The sequence below is a fragment of the Dermacentor variabilis genome, chromosome 2 (assembly GCF_050947875.1).
Source record: "Dermacentor variabilis isolate Ectoservices chromosome 2, ASM5094787v1, whole genome shotgun sequence".
Taxonomy (NCBI): domain Eukaryota; kingdom Metazoa; phylum Arthropoda; class Arachnida; order Ixodida; family Ixodidae; genus Dermacentor; species Dermacentor variabilis.
Genome location: NC_134569.1, coordinates 118,643,907 through 118,662,686, shown reverse-complemented (window position 1 = coordinate 118,662,686; position 18,780 = coordinate 118,643,907). Strand labels below are relative to the sequence as shown.

Here is an 18,780-nt window from a genome sequence, read left to right as displayed (position 1 = left end):
GCCATCCAATAAAGTGCTTGCTTTATTGTCTTCCCTGTTAACGCTATAACATAAAAAAGCGGCAGGACAATGTACGGGCAACTGACACTAGCTGACAGTTGTGCTTCGATAAACAGAGTCATCAGTGGTCGTGCCGATGATAATTAAAATCTAACGAAAACACCGGAAACCTACCGCTCTCAGAACTGACGATCCAAACAGCCACGCCGTCACGACTTGTTTATCTTTATGTGCCGCTAGGACTACGGCAAAGTGCAAGTGCTGTACCAGGAGAACGAGACAACGAGCTACGAGGCAGCCGTGGCAGTGTACGGAGACGCATAAAACATCAGCGAAGTCAAACAAGCTGAGCGAGGCTGGGCGGTCAATCTCCTTAGAAGGTTTAAGATCAAAGCACCGCCGTATCCGGTGGGCGGGCTACATAAAGCCAGACTTCAGTCAAACAGTGATACGCAGATTGTTCGAGCGTCACCGTGAACGCTTGCTATACATCTGCGCGAAACACTGTTAGCCTTACTGGGTGTGACACTGCGTAATAGTAAACTGTCTCTTGTTCCCTCTTTTGGAGACACTGTAATTTTCTCCTAGTTTTTATCGATGCACAGTACATAAAAGAAAAAGAACGAAGTTGAAATAACTCGGGGTCTAGGCTTACGAACATCGGTAGCTGTCTTTTGGTAGAACCGGCCAAAGCTTTCACGGACTTCCTCTCTTATATGTTTCAGTGGAAGGAGGAATCACTGTGCGTAACATTGCACTGAACGTTCCCAGTATGAACGTTATTATTTCTGAAATATTAGAGTTTGTGCCTGATTTCATACGGATCGGGATGAAGGTCCTCCAAGCTGACCTAGGCAACGTAAGTTCAGCTGTTTTTATGTCTAAGCCTTGAAAACACAACGTGCTTAAAAAAGTACCATTTTTTTCGGAGTGAAGCTAAATTGGATGGAATTCTGTATAGTATTATAGTATGAGTCGCCAATGCGAAATGTATTTGAGCCGGTTATATTGGCGAAAGACTTTTTTGCTTATTTAAAATTTATGTAAGTATTGTTTCTCACTTAACGTTTCCCGGGAAAGAAAAACTGGTTGTATTTTATGACTGGTGGATACACTAGTAGGATGGGAAATAAACTGGATGATGATGCGCACATTCGAAGGAGTTGCGGCATTCTTTAACTAAAGAGACGTTCGGCGTTGTCATTTCTTTTATCTGAGCGGTTTTGATTTAACCTCCCGAGACCCTTTGTGCAAGTGTTGCGGAGAAGCCGGCGGCATATTGCGCTTATTGCCAACATTTACTATCCACAATCAATCAATCAATCAATCAATCAATCAATCAATCAATCAATCAATCAATCAATCAATCAATCAATCAATCGATCGATCGATCGATCAATCGATCAACGCCTTTTGCATTATATAGCAGATTAGTTTTCACCCTTTACATTGTTACGTGTAGCCGATGCACAAGGCCCCGTTTTCTTTAGGGTCCTGATCATGCCGCGTATTTTTCTCATCTCTCTTCTCTTTTTATCATATCGTAACATATCAAGAGGTGATAAGACCCGAGTCTGTCTTCGGGTCTCAGGACGTTAGGGCATGCATTAGCATCGAGACATAGGCTCGAACATTGCACCTGCGCAATAAAAACGTGTATCGCTTTGTTGCAGCTCATTGAAAAACTGGAAGAGAACAAGGTGAAAAGGTTTTACGTGCCCTGCAAGACGGGCAAGTTTGCCGATCTCTTGAGCGTGGGAAAAACGGAGAGCTTGACGAGACTCGAAGAGAAGATGTGCCAACAAGTTCCTCTCCTTGTGACCGAGTTCTTCTCGGAGCGCCACATAGCAGCCATATCCACAACGGTACGCTAACTCTCGACTTACTGCTGGGTCCCGAAAGACAAACGCAATGATGAGGGCGTTGAAATGTTGAAGAACAAGCAAAGAGGACTCTCTTACTGTAACATTTTTGAGCCGAACCCAAGGTGGCATGCTTTACTTTTGCGGCAGTGACTTTATTTGTGCTTCCGTCTACTACTTTCACAACGAATCTGCTAATGCTACCCGCATCACATTTGGCGTTCGAAAAAAAGTCGTTTACAGAAACAGAAAGAAAAAGACGTAAAGCTTCCGCACTGATTAAAATAAGCAAAACATTAAGTAAGGGCCAAACCTTGCGCATATATGAGGAACATTACATGCCATCCGTAAGGAGACATTGAATGATCTAGGTTAACTGTGGCATTCACAAGATATTACCAAATCTTACTACTTGTAAGCAACAGCCACCGTGACGTTTGAAACAATAGTGTGTGAACTAATGGCCATATCCAAATGAAACCTTGTATACATAGAGTGTGTACTCTCTATAATGTACCGGGGGTAGTTTCAAAAAATGTGAGTAAAATTACAGAGTAACAAGAAATTGTTGCATTCGCACTAACTAACTAGAGTGCATTCCATGGGCCACGGAGTGGCTAAAATAATAACCACACAGAAGCTGTCTTTTATTGCGTGGGAAGAGAAAATAAAGCAGTGTACCATAAATGTATGTTTCAGATCCAGAAAGTGAATCACGGTCATGACGTTCCATTCAGTTGGACCACAATGGGTGGGCGTTTGAACGTGTTGCTCAGGAACGTGGAGGTACTCAGGGGCAAGAAGGTGTCGGCGTTTATGGACGTCCCAGCACTTCACGGACCGGCCATGAAAGATGCTCTCAAGCAGGCCAGAGCTGCCTTCGGCGCCGACGACACACCGGAGGGGTGCGTACGCATAAGAGAGCTAAGCCATTTTTTTCCTTTCTCCGTTAGGCGTTCTCAGTTAAGCGTGCCCAGTGTGCCCCTCATCCTCCCCACTCCCTCACCCTCTACCAGGCTACGCCACCGGTAGCATTGGAAGGAAGGAAGGAAAAAGTGGAGAAGGAAGGCAGGGAGGTTAACCAGTGTAGCGTAACCGGTTTGCTACCCTACACATGAGAGCGGAATGGGGGGATGAAAGATGGGAGGAGGAGAGAGAGAGAGAGAGAGAGAGAGAGAGAGAGAGAGAGAGAGAGAGCACATAACACAACAAACACATCGTCAGTTACAGTCCGTCACTCTTGCGCGGTACGCGACATCACTGTCACAGCCGCTTGTCCAAGCCCGTATCCTTCATAAACCGAAGTAGTCCCTGCGTCGCCTTCAGCTGCGATGTCTTCTGTCGGCAATATGTGAAAATGGTTGCAAATGACAATGGTCTATTGTCCAGGTGCGCTAGAACGGACGCCATGGACTGTCTCTGAACATTATATTCAGGACAGTCGCACAGAATGTGTTCCAGCGTCTCCTCGCAAAGACAGGCATTGCAGAGAGCGTTGTCGGCCATTCCAATGCGAAACGAGTAGGATTTCGTGAAAGCCACCCCTAGCCATAAGCGATAAAGCAGGGCGGCCTCACTTCGGCGGAGTCCAGTTGGCATACACAGATGCATCAATGAGGGCAGGTCGTGTTGATGATTGCTGCGGTTGGTCTGGCTGCTTGGTGTGCACCATAGAGAGAGCGTGATCTCCCGTGCAAGCACTTGAAGGCTTCTGGCTGCGTCGGACCGTGAAAGTGGTATGGCCTCTTCCTGTGTGTCTTCAAGAGCTGTCCGAGCGGCTTTATCGGCGTCTTCATTTCCTATGACGCCGCAGTGACTTGGCAGCCACTGAAACGTCACGTGATGTCCTTTCTCATGTGATATATGAAGGAGGCATCTAATATCGAGCACGAGCTGTTCGAATGGCCCGCGACGCAGAGCTGATAGCATAGATTGTAGGGCTGCCTTTGAGTCACTGAAAATTGACCATTGTCGAGGTGGTTCCCGATTGACGAAACAAAGTGCAGCGCGAAGAGCAGCTAGTTCCGCAGATGTAGATGTCGTTGGGTGGTCAGTCCTAAAGCTGATGGTAATACCTCTTGCTGGGACGACCACAGCACCGGACGAACACTGGATGTTTGTGGAACCATCTGTATAAATATGTTCACTGTCCGCGTACCTCTCGTGCAGATGAAGCAGACACAGTTGTTTCAGCACATGCGACGACAAATCAGACCTTTTCCCGATTCCTGGTACACTGAGATGGACTGTGGGGCTGACAAGGCACCAAGGGGGTATCGAGGTTTTAGATGCAGCGGTGAAGCCCGAGGGAAGTTTGTCGTTGTACTTGACGATAGCTTTAGAGAATGATGCTTGGTGCCTGTCTGAAGGTAGTGTTGCAAGGTGGTGATAGGGGGCACGTGCAAAATGTCTGATATGCGTTCTCAGCGCTTCCACCGTGATGTGAGTTTGCATTGGATGGTCCCGAGCAATCGCAATAGTTGCCTCAGTTGACGTGCATCTGGGCAAACCAAGACAAACTCTGAGTGCTTGAGCTTGTGCTGCCTGCAGAACACGAACATTTGTCTTGCAGGTGTTGTTCAGTACAGGTAGACTGTATCTTAAAAAACCGAGGAAGAGAGCTCTGTAGAGTCTCAGCATTGCGTCTACTGACATCCCCCACGTCTTTCCTGTCAAGTATTTAAACAACTGGGAGGTTGCTGTCAGGCGCCGTTTCATGTAGGCCACGTGCGGGCTCCAACTGGGGTCTCGGTCGATAATTACGCCAAGAAATCTGTGGGTTCTGACGTAGGAAATGGTCCGCCCATTGATTGAGATGACATAAGGCGTCATTGGTTTGCGAGTAAATGCCACTAGGGCGCATTTTTCTGGCGATATGTTCAGACCTCGTTCACACAAGTAGCTCGCTGTCAAAGTAGCCGCTCTTTCAAGCCGTGCACGTATCTGAGGACGTGTGACTGCCGAAGTCCAGACACAGATGTCATCTGCGTATATTGAAATTTTGGTGGTAGTTGGCAAGTGTTCAGCAAGCCCAATAAGAGCGAGGTTGAATAGCGTCGGGCTGAGAGCACCGCCTTGAGGAACGCCCCTGCTGGTATAGCGTCGCGTAGTTGGGCCATCGTCAGTTCATTCTATGCAGCATTGGAGGCGCTTCAGAAGTCTAGGGACTCACAAGAACTATTGTTCTGTTTCTATGCCATTTGAGACCTATGTCTAAAGAGCGTCGACATTATTGGCATAAAACTAAATACGTTGTCCACGCTTTTGATGATGCGTGACGGGGCCTTTATAGCATTTTAAGAGGGTGTATGCTGTTGTAGCGTATAACTAAGCAAAACTTTCAAGGCGAGCCTGCGTAAAATATTTCTGCCGAGCAAGAAGTGCACCCAGTATGACTACAAGTACAGAACATAAAAGTGTTTGTTTACTTTTGTTGCGTATTTCCTGCACATAGCTCTTCATACTCACAACTACGATACGTAGAACATGTGGTAATACGGCGCTCACGAAATGCATTACGTTTGAAATACTTTTCTTGTTCCGTTAAACATAAATGTCCCGTTTACATTATGTGACAAGGAAGGGCCGCGTGAAATGACCTTCCGAGCTTCCTGTATTCATCGAAGCATCACCCATGTGCATCACTTTGCGTGCGTGCGTGAGTGCGTGCATGCCTGTCTGCGTGCCTGTTTGCGTGCATGAAGCGTGTTCTCATACTTTCTTGTGTTTCCGCTGAGGAGCATTGGAATGAAGCACTAATATGTGCCGTACATGACATATTTCGCAGTCATTGCGATGCGCTACTAGCGGTTTGCTACCCACGCTGCCGCAAGCATTCACTTGCCACGGACGCGTGGTGCGGACCTGCCACGTCACCGACATCGCAGGCTCCCTTTGACAAAATTCGAGGGCTTTCCATGCAGTTTGAACGCGCCATGCACTAATGAACGCGCAAGAGTTTGTGTGCGTGTACGTATCGCTCCCGCGTAGAATACTTAACGTGAGAAGGTCTTTTCAGCCGTCGTGGTGGCATTCAGACACACACACACACACACACAGACACACACACACAGAAAAGACGGGGAATGCGGGAGATGGAAATTCGAGACGATGAGCAAAACGTGAACAAGGTGAATGCAGGAGCCAACGTTTCGACAAGTGGACTTGTCTTCTTGAAGAAGACAAGTCCACTTGTGTGTGTTTATATCTCCATAGCGCCTTGTGTCATGAGGTGAAATGGCAGATCAGCGCGCAAACGGCGCTAGCATAAACAGGGCCGTAGCACTTTCTGCGGAGTAGCCACGATGTGTCGCAACCAGGATGCGTGTCGTGACGCAATCCACGAAATGTTGTCCCCACCGGGATTCCGCATTTCATAATACGACCCACAAGAAATTGCGTCAGGGTCACGCTTTTTCCTTGCGGTGTGCGAAAGTGCTTTGCATTTTTAGTGCCAACGTCATTTTTGGCTATTCCTTCCGCGGTTCTTCCTCAAAGCGGTCATGAGAGGCACTCAACACTGATCATATGCGCATAGCCGGTTGCACGCAATGGCATAATAGAGTGGAAATATATTGAGCGTTTATATATCGTAGAAAATTTTCTAGTAAGTACCGTCGTAGTTCGGCCTTGGTGTCGGGGGCCAACCAGTGAAACACCATGCATTCCTTGCGACGTACAGCATGATCAGCAACGTTCATTACCAGACGACTTCGGCAATTAATATTTCACAGAGCCAGCAGCTCCTCAACTGTCATAGAGTGCATAGTGACGAGTTGGAAAGATTGTTGATCCCTAACATATAGTTCATCCTGACTTCTATTATCGGAGTGATTAAAGTGCTACGTGAAACTCGCGCTTGAAATCTCATATAGTATTCGTCGGACGCCTGTCGCACAATATTTACCCTTATTTGTTATATTAGTTCATTACGCACGCGCGATGGTTGCATATTTCTTTAATGAATCACAAGAAGCTTGCATAGCTTTTCTCTCTTTCTTTTGCGCTTGATTGTGACGTTACATAACACCTGGAAGTCATTACCAGATGTTAAGAAACAGGAGTTATGGACCAGCCGGTAATTACTTCGAGATGGTATGTCGAATAGTCATTTGTCGCACTACAGAATCACCAGGAAGGATGCTAAGCCTTTCTCTGTGACAGCTTTCTTTCTTTACTAATGCCTAGGCAAACGCCTGAGATAAACTGGGTGCCATGTTCTCCTTATCCTCCTAATACCTGCACAGCTGGAGACGCCTCTTACGGCTCAGAGCTATGCGATGTTTTTCTATTTCATCAATGCGAAACATCACTGACGTAGTCTGAACGACTCCCTTTTGATGTTTCAGCCAGAAATCTCAACCTAACAAATGCCCGTATTGTTTTCAGGAAGGCAAGCGCAGTGCTGCAACTAGTCAGCGTCGCTTTCCAAGAACTGGACACCAATTTGAATCACACTCTGGCACCGTACTTGCTGAAGATAGCCTCGTTCCTCACCATCAGCGAAAGCATGCTGGCTGAACCAACGGGTAACAATGACTTTTGCCTAAAGCCAAATCCAGCCAACTGCAACGCCTTTCTTTATTAGCTGTCTGTCCCTTGTTCTCTTTTCAGACGGCCAACAAACAACTGTGTCTGAGCTCTTCAAGAACGCCAGTGACCTTGAGCTGCTGGTTCGTTGGGTCAACAACTACCTCGTTAAACTCATGGAGTATTTCGTTCACACATTGACAGTCGAACCAAAAAAGGTGAAATATATTTCTTTAGATTACGCGCGACATGAAAGCAGCCACTGATTCTACATAAAAAAATTCAATTCAACTTTATAATTATGGAGTACATTCCTAAAACAAATTGGGTACTGGACATCTTGCGAGCAGTAACTTCTTGCGCCACGTTTGAATACATGTTCTACCCCTGCCCACCGGAAAGCCATATAGTACAGCTTGCTGCAGCTGTACCTGTTGAGGATAGAAACCATCAATATAATTTAGGCACCTCGCCGGAACACTACGGTAGTCACCTTTATTTATCTTTAGTAAACATTTTACTTGCTGTCTCTCTATGACATTTGTACTCCTCGATGGAGAGCGTTCACACTGCTTGTAATCTATTAATTTGCTAGAAATTACTGTGCTGTAAAGATATGCTGCCAGCATTGCCTTTTTATTAATGAACTAAACCGAAATTTGGCCGAGTTGGCCTGTAACTATGGGATAGTTTGTGTGTGTGTGTGTGTGTGTGTGTGTGTGTGTGTGTGTGTGTGTGTGTGTGTGAGAGAGAGAGAGAGAGAGAGAGAGAGAGAGAGAGAGAGAGAGAGAGAGAGAGAGAGAGTGAGTGAGTGAGTGAGTGAGAAAACTTTTATTGTCCGTAAAGGGTGACACCGGAGCTCCGGTACCGCTCGTAGGCGTCCAGGGAGCCCGATGTCACCCTAAGGGGCAGGTGTTGAGAGAGCGCTGTCAAGTACTCATCAACTAGGCCCTCAGTGTGTTGCCGTTTCTGGCCTTTGTCTGTTAGACTGTGCTTACTCATCATAATGAACCATGTCTTACGATCTAATGTCATGCGCGAACACTGGGAAAGAAATGATGCATGATACATCAAGATGACGCTTTCGTTTTTTCCTCTTAATTAACCACTCTCTATGTTTATATATGGCGTCCCGACAAGATATCGCGTGGCATTATGCTACATTTTGTTACGTTTATGCATGTTGCTATTAGGTTATGTTTTCTTTGCTCTGTTCTCATCAACTCGTTTTTGTTCGTCGCGCGAACAAACGAGCTTTTATGCAGCTCTAGTTACTTTAGTCGAAGAGAAAGGAACGCACGGGGTACAACGCTGTTCATTCGAGGGTTGTGACGTGTTTTTTAAATTCTTTTTTTTTCTGTCTGTAATCTTCAGATTTCGTACCTCCTGAAGCAGAAGTACGCCATCGACGATTTCTGCAACAACCGAGTGCAAGATTACCTCACGGTGCCAATGCAGGAGGTAGAGATTGCCACCTCAGCTCTACAAGACCTCTGTGCGGTCAACTTTACTGGTGTCCACGAAGTATTGCAGGTGGGCAGCAGATCGTCATAATCGAAACTAATAACAGTCATACTCCAGAGGCTGGTATTTCTTACTTCATAATAGTCAGGTTTTCTTATTCCTTTCTTTTTTGTCTCTTAGAAAAGTGACACCACACTATCACTTCCAAAACGAGACCAGCTACAATGGTTTCTCGAGACCCTGCATCGAATCGTAAGCTTGCTGCAGAGCGAAGAACAGCAAACGGGAGCTTCTCGCCTGTTCAACAGCACTCAGTGGCATCATTTCCTCTCCAATAACTTTTGGGATTCCAGGTAAGCGGCTTCTGAAATACCGTGTAGTAGTTCCTCTCGAACGTCGCGTGTTCATGCGACAATATGTGTAGACAGTATGTAAATCTAGCCATGTATTGGCGGTACCGTGCGAGCACTAGACGCACTTTATTTCGAGATTTCACCGATAGTGTCTTGTCGGCGTGCTTTACTGTTTGCCTTTCTTGTGAGCAGAAATAACGGCGTCGTGAACTATCACTGCAGTTGCAATGCTGGGTGATGGTATGCTCAGTTACGTCAGGTTATTTCGGTCTACTCTTTTGTCGTGCGTATATTTCTCACGCCGCACCATGAATTGGTACCAACACGCGAGTCAAGCTGTGATTCAAGAAACACATGCTCGCAGGTGATAAACCTGGAATTCCGTTTAGTGAAGCAGGGCGCGCCCTCGCTTGCGCGACTGCGTGATCTGTGTTATGCTTCTTCTCTCAGGCTACACTGAAACAAAAGCAACCGTTATGTTATCATACAGCAAGTAGAATTTCCCCCCCCCCCCAAAAAAAAGAAAAAGAGCAGTTCTAACACGTTTTCATCATTTTTTCGTTTTTTTTCTATTTTCTTTCAGGTCATCTGCTAACCGACTCAGAGTAATGGCTGCTCTCAAAGGAATCACTGTCGTTTTTGAAAACGACACTGCAGCGCTGGAGTCCATATTTAAGGCAACTTCGAAAACAGCATGCAGGTTAAAGGCTCCATTCTGTACGTGCAAATACGTCGTGTGGTTATATCGAAGTCCATGAGCACCAAAATTGTGTCTGATGGTTTTCCTCTGTCTGTTTCTCTTTTCTTGTTCGACAGGGAATTTGAAGTGGAAAAGCCTTCTGCAAAATAACAAAAACAACAAGAACATCAACGCGATCCTTCAGGTCTTAAATTCTAGCACAGATATTGTTGACGTCGCTTTTGACACGGTCATGGAATCAAAATATGTACGTCTTTGCCTTCAAATCGATTTCTTAACGCATGTTCTCTGATAAACCGTGACGGCGTATTAGCACCGCTGTAACGATGAACTCAGCAGCTGCTCCGTTTTATTTTTCAGGTGAAGGCTATAGTTACTGAATTTGCCAATGCCAATGACGGTGTCCAGAGATTTTGCTCTTTGAAGACGACTGAATGGTCCAAGTATTTCGCCTTTGACAACAACGGAGACAATATTCCCACAGCCTCAATTCATCATTTAGCGTGCCAGTTTAGCAGCGCGGATACAGTCAAAGAACTGAAGTCAAATTGCGATGAAATCCAGGTAAGCGTTCGCTTAAATTATGTACGAGCACTTTCAGTTGCCATTAAATATAATCTAAGCAGCGAAAGCTAAAGTGTCAGTTCAGCACAAAACGACGATTGCGCCTTGCCATTATTGATCAAGCTTCCTATTTTGAAGGTCGACTTTTTTTGTTTGGCAAGAAAACCATACATGGCAGTTTCTTGAGAAAACGGGGAAGTTGAATTGAGCAACGCAGGGACGCAAACATGACGTTCCTAGCTTTCGTTTAAACTCACGATGGTAATAAAGGTGCCACTATGCAGTACAAAGATTGCATTTCTAAGAACTTCGATAGGCGCCCGCCATTAATGAAGGAGTACGCGCAAGGCACCCGCGGCAACAACCACTAATCAGTCGGAGCCAGAACTTCATTTCGCGCGAGTGATTCAGTAACGGAATGTAGGAGCGTGTGCCCGTTCATCACGATAGCCAGTTCAGCAGTGGCGATCTCAAGGTAGAGCCAACGCCTGTCATAGATAACTTCAACCTGATTTGTACGCATATGATTGCGCGTTGGGAGACGCACCTGCACATGCCTTTGCCTTGAGTGGCCTCAAAACTTTGACAGACGATGCATTCAAAGCAGGAGGCCCACCGGAGTCGCTTGTTGTGTTCGTCTTTTCTTTTTCAAAGCATGGCTGGCAATGGGGTATCGTCAGCTTTTTTAGGTGACGTCGCGTTGCGTAAAGCGAAAATTGGCACCTACCCAGGAGTGTTTGTAAAACCTCGGCGGGCTTTCGCTATCGGCTTGGATGTTCGAAGTGCACTTCTCCCACTGCATTTCCTCTTGGCATCCGCTACGCGGTCCGCTTCCTAATTAACCAAGCTACTTAATATACGTGCTTATACAACACTCTACAGGAACCACAAACAAGTTGATGAAGGTCAACAATATTTTCCTGGAAAGCAAAGTCATGTGACTAAAATAGTGCGTCTATTGCAATTATAATGAACAGTCTGCGTTTGAGTATGCTAGCGCTAATTTGTGTTTTTTCCTTTAGGTGAATCCCTCACATGCGGACGATGTGAGCAAATTTTACGACAGTGCCATGGACGTTTACGATGAATTGGCTGCCTCATACAGATCAGGCTCCACTGCAGATGTGCCTTTTTTGACAGTTGATAAATGGAAGGAGCTGTTTGAATCCTTTTTCAATCAACTGAGCAATGGTCTCTTGAAGCTAGACCTAAAGAAGTAAGTATAGAAAAAATGTGTTTTCAAAACACCATTGTGCAGAGTGCAAAACACATCCAACAACGAAAGTGCAATAGCACCGTCAAGATGTAAAAACATTACCAGCAGCAGAAAAATTCTAGAGAGGAGTTCTCTTCAGTTACCGATATATCTGTATGTGATATCGTTATTAGGGCCAAGTGAAGCGCTGCGGAGAAAAAGTAAACAAAACAAAATGCTATGCTCTAAACTCATATGCACACAACTCAGAGCCATGGCGATCTACCAGTCGGGCTGCGCGTAGATGCAGTTATCTTTTTTTTTTAATTAAAATGAGAGAGCTTGTTGCACATTGTTACTCTGTGTTGCCTGCAGACATGTCAGTGCAGCGGCATTTCGGACAGACATACAAACAAACTTATTTAGTGTCAAATACAGCTGAAGCAGGTAAAATGCTTCTTATTAGCGAAGAATGTTAGTTTATTTTTAGGCTTTCGTAAAGATAAATAATCGGGTATATTCGCCTGCTACCTGTTGCAAAAAAAAAAAAACAGTTCATTGACTGACTGCAAAGACAACTTCTCGAATTAACTAAATTTGGCCACAAGATGCACCCAGTTGATGAAGAAATTTGGAAAAATTTATATGCGCATTCAAAACACCAGCGCGCATCATTCTGCTTGAGGATGAGCGTCGTGTTCTTATAGCTTCGCCTTTTCGTATACATTGTGTGCCACTTTAGGACATCAGAATCAGCATCTGCTAGTACGCAACAACATTTAACTGAGCAATGAATTGGGCTAGTTGGAATACCTTCATTGTTCTTGCACTGCGAACGGCCCACAATAACGGGAACAAGATGAACACTGACTAGGAACGAAGACAGGAACTGACACGAAGAAACGCAAAATATCAACTGGTTTATTTCCAGACCCCCCCCCCCCCCCCAGATCACACATTTAAATGAACACAACGATGCAATCTGATTGCGTGAACGAAAGGGGGGGGGGGGGGTGTAAGGAATTCAATAGATTCTCTCAGATCACATCCTCACATTTCTCGCTCGCTACTTGTCAAGATTTTCTTCGCATATGTGCCTTACGTGCGTATGTAATTTAGGCGTCAGCGAGCACGACTGGAGACAATTTTTTTTCTTTAGAGACCGCTGTTGTCAAAGTCTGGCGAGATTGCTGGATACGGCTATCTGCTGGCACGTGTATCGGTGCTTTCTAAGCCTACCATCGAGACTGCGTTCCCTTTGGCCCCATTATACATTGCCGAATGAAAGTGGGAGCGTGTAGATTGCATTGCATTCATGCTCTGTAAACTTCTGCGCCTGTTTCACGTCAAATGTTCCCTTCGTGCGCTCTTTATTAGTATTTGCTTTGTTGCACAAGCCCCTTAGCTTGATCGGCGCAGCAAAGAGAACTGGGACGTCATGTCTTTCAGCCACCTTTTTTGAGGAAATGCAAAAATTTGTGCACGTAAGGCAGAATGATAGGTTTCTTAGTTATATCTTTTGTCTTCTGTATTCCCCGATTTTTCTGATTCTTTTATTTTTGCGGTGTTGCGATCTGGTCTGGCAATGAGCCAGTTGGCAGTTTCCGCTTCTTCGTGTCAGTTCGTGTTATTCTTGTCCCCGTTAGTGTGTGTCGCTCATAGCAATGAACGCGACAACGTGTTTGCATGGTCTTTTACATCGCATAAAATCTTACTTGTTTCTTTCCCCAGGGTCGAAACATGGTCTTCCCTCCTAGAAGCTCAATTTCAAAGCGACGAAGCCCGCAACAACTACCGCCATGCCCTAGGTGCCCTTAAATATTTGGTGCACACGATGACACGGCAGTATAAAGGCAGGTATACGACCATTTTCCTTGAACGTATTCCCTAACCTGTACTACACAGTAAGTGCACAATTAATTAAAAATTCAATTCGGGGGTATTACGTGCCAAAACAACTTTCTGATTATGAGGCACACCACAGTGGGGCACTCCAGAAATTCGTAACACCCGGGGTTCTTCAACGTGCACCTAAATCTAAGTACATGGGTGTTTTCCCATTTCACCCCCATCGGAATGCGGCCGCCGTGGCTGGGATTCGATCCCGCGACCTCGTGCTTAGCAGCCGAACGCCATATCCACTAAGCAACCACAGCGGGTAGTAAGTGCACCGGGGGAAAATTTCACTTTTGCGAATTGAATGATCGAATTGCAATGCTACAAACAACTATCATTTTCTTCGGCAAGCGCAGCTGACCTGGTGCGTCCTCTGTGCCGTCGCGAAGCACACACCATTCTAATTGACGCAATTAAATAAATATTTTCGATTATGTAAAGCAATTTTCAATGACCACGCTGGCTCGTATTTCGTAAAGGTATAGAACTATGCCTGGACAATGTTTCGGCTGAAAATTATTTGCTTTATTTCCTTGCTTATAGCGATAGTGCGTAAATTTCACATATTTTAAGATGTAGTAGTGGGTCTCGCAACACTTCGTTAATTACTTGTGCACTTTCTAACTGACGCACACTTGAATGTTTTTTTATGTATGCTGTATGTTGCCCCAGTATTTCCGCAACGTGTTATTTTGATACAATTGTTAGTATTATTCGGCTGTTTAGTTTTTCCGTGATCTCTGCGGCGCGCTTCAATTAGTGCAACTTCGAAAAAAATTTTGTGCCTCCCCCAAGTGGCCCACAATATTGTAATTTCTTCAGTATCTTTTGTAAAGTACTAAATGTTATTTGTTTCATTCTGATTCAACATTTAATTCTTTTACTACTTTCAATGCGTCCTGGAGGTTGCAATCTGCAATTAGTGGGACTGATAATTTATCGTGCTTCCCACAAATGATCCAGATTTATGTACGTTCGCCTGCATATCAAACCCTATGTTTTACACATCCTTGAAGAGTTTTATATCTATCCTAGTTTTCTACTTCTTAGTTGTCTTATACTTGAGTGCAGACGTTTTCTGTACGCAATGTCTTGCGAACGCTTTTCTCTGCACGCTTGTAACTGATTCTAAAGTAACATTATCAGCGTCACAATAACACTGAAGAAACATTGGCAAGACAAAGCCCTTTGCTCTTATGATAATACCTGGCAGTGAGCAAAGCTCAAGAATCGTTCGTGTAATTACAGTGCAGCACTTCTCTTTATTTCAGGATCTTCAATGATACCGATTGACGATGCATTTGGTAACAAGACAAACACAGCTTCTTTTCTAAACACGTGGCTCCCGATGCTTCCAGCGGCTGCTGAAACGATGATGTCGTCACTGATTGTTCAGCAGAAAGCAAAGGTAATGTCGAAAACTACAGATAGAGAGCTAGATGTTTGACAAGTTTTTCGTTAACAACCTTGCAGAATCCTTCTCCCGTGGGTAACTTTCTTCAAGTGCAACGTCAAATATGCAAAGCGTGGAACGAAACGTATATGGAGCGTCATGATTTGGAAAGGTACATGTTCACGCACGCAATTTGCAGCACGAACTTCACCGCCATTATTCAAGAACTAATGGCAGATTCAAATGTAAGTGTTTCGTAGTGCATTTCTGCTCGTAGCGTAGTAGTTTCTATTCAGAGAATAAAATTACATTCTTCTTTTTTCAGACCGTAAAAGACTTCGAAACATCCCAAGAAGCGAAACATTTTGCCGGGGAAATGTACAATTTGGTCAAGAGACTCACAACTACAAAGGGGTCGCTAGTAAATTCCACGGATCAGCGACATTCCATAAGCGACGACGTCTCATTCCTCTCTCCGTGGGAAACATTTAACATCAACAGAGCTCTACTGGACGCACGGATGTCCGACAGTGTCGCCGTTGAGAGAGGAATTGTTGCCCTCATTCAGATGAGAAAACTGTTGAGCTTCTTGGACGACAAAACTGCATGGGAAACGTAAGTGCTTGAATAAACTATGTCGGTATAGATTGATCGTGAACCTTAATAAGAGAAACCTTGAGCAGTTCTCGCGGTCGCGATTCACTTGCTGCTTCTAGAATGCTGCAAAAGGTGGAGATGCATGCCGGCCGACGCTCCAGCACAGCAAGAGAAATTCCAATTCATCGCAGAACGTTGAAACACGACATTGCGCATTAAACTACGGGACAGTGTTAGCACAATTAAAGGAATCAAAAAGAGGACGGTAATAAGATCTAGAACCTCGTAAACCAAAGTTATAGAAAAACAGGTGCTAGCTTTTCATAAGCGTAAACTCAAAATAGCAAAAGGCGTGCGCCGAATGTTGCCACCTGACAGGACGCGATCACATTGTTAGAAAATGGAAGGTGTTCAAACTTCGTTCTTGTCAGTGCGTTTGTTCATTTTTTTTTGTGTATATACCAGTGGTTCCAGCCAGTCGTGCAGCAATTTTACACGCGCTTCAAATTATCAAAATTTACAATGGTTTTACTTTTAGAGTTTAAACTCTTAGAAATTTACAATCATGCAGTCAGGTTGTTCAGACTGCACCATCTCATGAAATTTAGCGACAGTTACTTTAAAATCTATGCGATCGCTATCCTTAGACTGCGGGAATAAATGCATGAAACTTCAAGCACCACTTCAAGTGCTAAAGAAACTCAGTGGCCGTGCGGTGTCCTTATATAAAAAAGATTAAGCTTAAGAAACGCAGCCAGAAAGAGAGGATAAAGAAGACGATGTGAAATAGCGAGGGCTACACTTCGTGCCCATATAGTGTATTGCCCACCTTGTCCACAGTCCTCTCATTCGACTGTGACAGCCCCCCCCCCCCCCCCAGCAGAAGCGCTATCTTTAAAAGCCGGCACCGTATACTCTTATCAACAACAATGCGATGACATGGAGTTTCAGAACACTTTGTTTGCCATTGTGCTTACGCCTAATGCGCTGCTTTCTCAAAACGTTTAGGGGGAATGCGATCTAGACGTTAATGTAACGAGTACTACTTGTTTCGCAATATTTCTGCTGCCCTCTGCGACCACAGATGCAAATGTGTGCTTACCGTACGCATAATCTGAGTGCCGACACTGTAACGGGGTGCTCAGTAGAGAGTTTCTTCGAACGTAATGTGCACATCAAAAAGGCACTTGTCGTACCAGGTTAAAATGGTTTTTAGCTTTCCTAGACAAACTGCAGCCACTGCGCGTTTGCAGAAATCCTTCGGAGACTCCTGAGATTGCGCATTGGCAGTGACCTTGCTCAGAGCACCGTAGAGCGACTAGGTCCCTCCCTCTAGTCTCTAAGGTTACTTGCTTTAAATTTCTTTTTTTTAAAGCTGAGATAAAAATTTGCTCATTTACTGCGTAGTGAAATTTCAAGTAACTTTCTTCCTTCAATGCTCGTTTTTCAGGTTGTCTAAGTTCACAAAGTTGTTGCTAGCAAGAGGACAGCTCAGCGCTGCGCAACTGTCCGAGGAAATTAGGAAGTTCTATCACTACGCTATGCTTGCCTCGGAATCACGAACAGAAGGTAGTCCCTCTTTGCTGCATTCAAGCTCGAGCCGTTCGCTGCACACTAAGCTATCAGTAAAGCTGAGCAAACGCTGTTTTACTTACTTCTTCAGATTCTGACTTGCTAGTGAGCATTTTCACTATGGACAAGTGGAATGACTACAAAGAAACCGTGCGAGCCATAAATGCTAGCCAGGTAACACTTAACATCTTGTCCCGATAATTATTTTTGTGTTTCTGTGAATCCACAGTCTGCCAGCTGCATTTTATTTTCTTGGGACGGCAGGTGCGAGATCGCGTCAGTGTGGACACTGAATGGATCCGGCAGATGCCAGAAGCGAAACTCGCTTTTTCGCTCGAGGAAATGGACAGGCTTGCTGAAGAGATGGCCGCGGGTTATCAGGGCGACGGCAACGACACGGTGAGACTCCTGAATGACGAGCAAGTCAGCACGACAGTTACCAGCTTCCTGGACGGTTATGCGAGCAGGCCCATGCACAGGTAAGCGATTAGCAGAAAAATCGTCGACAATTCATGCAAACTTTGAATGCGAATTGAAACTAAATTAGGATATGTCCCCTCGCAGTGCGGTGCGTCTATTTCTAAGCATGATGTGGATGGTGCACCAGAACGCAGTCAACGCGACTCTGTGGAATTCTGCGGTCCCCACACTGCTAGACCTCGCTGCGAGCCTCAACTCCTACTTCGAGCAATGCAAGTCTCTTTCTCTCGTGTTTGCGTGACGAGCTGCAGCGGGGTTCCGCAGCTCAAATCAGGTACCTGGCCAAACACACGGAACACGAGGGGCGTTTATCGACGCCTGGGTCGATTTGCAAACGAGAGGTGCGAAAATTGCACTGCGCGACCCAGGCCGCACACAATGGCACGGAGGACACATGGAGTCTGCGTGCTGCGGTTTCGAGAACCCCCTGTTTGCACTGTTTGCACACGCATCACCTGTGCTGAGCACTGCCAGTAGAGCTACTAGATAAGTCACGTGAGCTAAACGTCACGGTGCCATCTTTTAAATACACAGTATGCAACGCTGTATATTCATTCTCGATAGACTGGCATTGAGAAAATACTACGAGGGCGGAAGCCTCAAGTTCCTGTGGATGAGCTTTTATAAAATCTTGTTTTAGTACGTTCGTAATAATGTATGTATATGTCCTAACAGAGTTACGAGTAAGAGTTTGCAACTATATATGCAGTCGTCTACAGATAATTGTTAGCTAGGTTTTGATTCTTGATGCTTTGTATTCACTTACACGCAGCCAGAGCGAAAGACAGTATTGATAATTTGGCGATAGTTCAGTCCTTAATATTTACGTTGTCTTTATGCTTACAGTGCCCTCAGAAAATGCTTACGTTGCACAGAGAAGAACGGCTTCATGTACAAGATGCTTCGGCTCCGACATCCTTGACGAAGTGCGTACCAAAAGTATCGCATCTCTTCTGTGCTAATTTTAGGCACTACCTCTAGTGCCTCTAGTGGAACCCGAGTTTCAAGAGAAAAATAAGAAGCAGAAGAATATTGTGGTCGGAAACTCCTGTTTAATGAGCGAGGGCGCACGGAAAATCAAAGCCGTGCTCTACAACATTACAATAATGCATGGCATTCTTAACTGCTTTGCAAGGACGCACTTGTTTTTACGGATATGACTTGTGCGATTGTGT

General features: G+C 45.1%; 1 protein-coding gene across 1 annotated transcript in view; it reads left to right on the top strand.

Moving 5' to 3' along the window:
* Positions 1 to 18,780, top strand: part of LOC142570426 (uncharacterized) — a 100,693-nt gene that overhangs the window by 65,232 nt on the left and 16,681 nt on the right. Inside the window, exons 17-36 of the mRNA XM_075678811.1 lie at positions 726 to 859; positions 1,674 to 1,865; positions 2,562 to 2,767; positions 7,251 to 7,390; positions 7,476 to 7,609; positions 8,766 to 8,924; positions 9,036 to 9,208; positions 9,792 to 9,925; positions 10,025 to 10,155; positions 10,269 to 10,472; positions 11,495 to 11,688; positions 13,399 to 13,520; positions 14,835 to 14,971; positions 15,037 to 15,201; positions 15,282 to 15,571; positions 17,004 to 17,122; positions 17,217 to 17,299; positions 17,390 to 17,604; positions 17,690 to 17,817; positions 18,452 to 18,531. Coding sequence (XP_075534926.1) covers positions 726 to 859; positions 1,674 to 1,865; positions 2,562 to 2,767; positions 7,251 to 7,390; positions 7,476 to 7,609; positions 8,766 to 8,924; positions 9,036 to 9,208; positions 9,792 to 9,925; positions 10,025 to 10,155; positions 10,269 to 10,472; positions 11,495 to 11,688; positions 13,399 to 13,520; positions 14,835 to 14,971; positions 15,037 to 15,201; positions 15,282 to 15,571; positions 17,004 to 17,122; positions 17,217 to 17,299; positions 17,390 to 17,604; positions 17,690 to 17,817; positions 18,452 to 18,531 — 3,140 coding nt within the window. The remainder of the gene's footprint in view (positions 1 to 725; positions 860 to 1,673; positions 1,866 to 2,561; positions 2,768 to 7,250; positions 7,391 to 7,475; positions 7,610 to 8,765; positions 8,925 to 9,035; positions 9,209 to 9,791; positions 9,926 to 10,024; positions 10,156 to 10,268; positions 10,473 to 11,494; positions 11,689 to 13,398; positions 13,521 to 14,834; positions 14,972 to 15,036; positions 15,202 to 15,281; positions 15,572 to 17,003; positions 17,123 to 17,216; positions 17,300 to 17,389; positions 17,605 to 17,689; positions 17,818 to 18,451; positions 18,532 to 18,780) is intronic.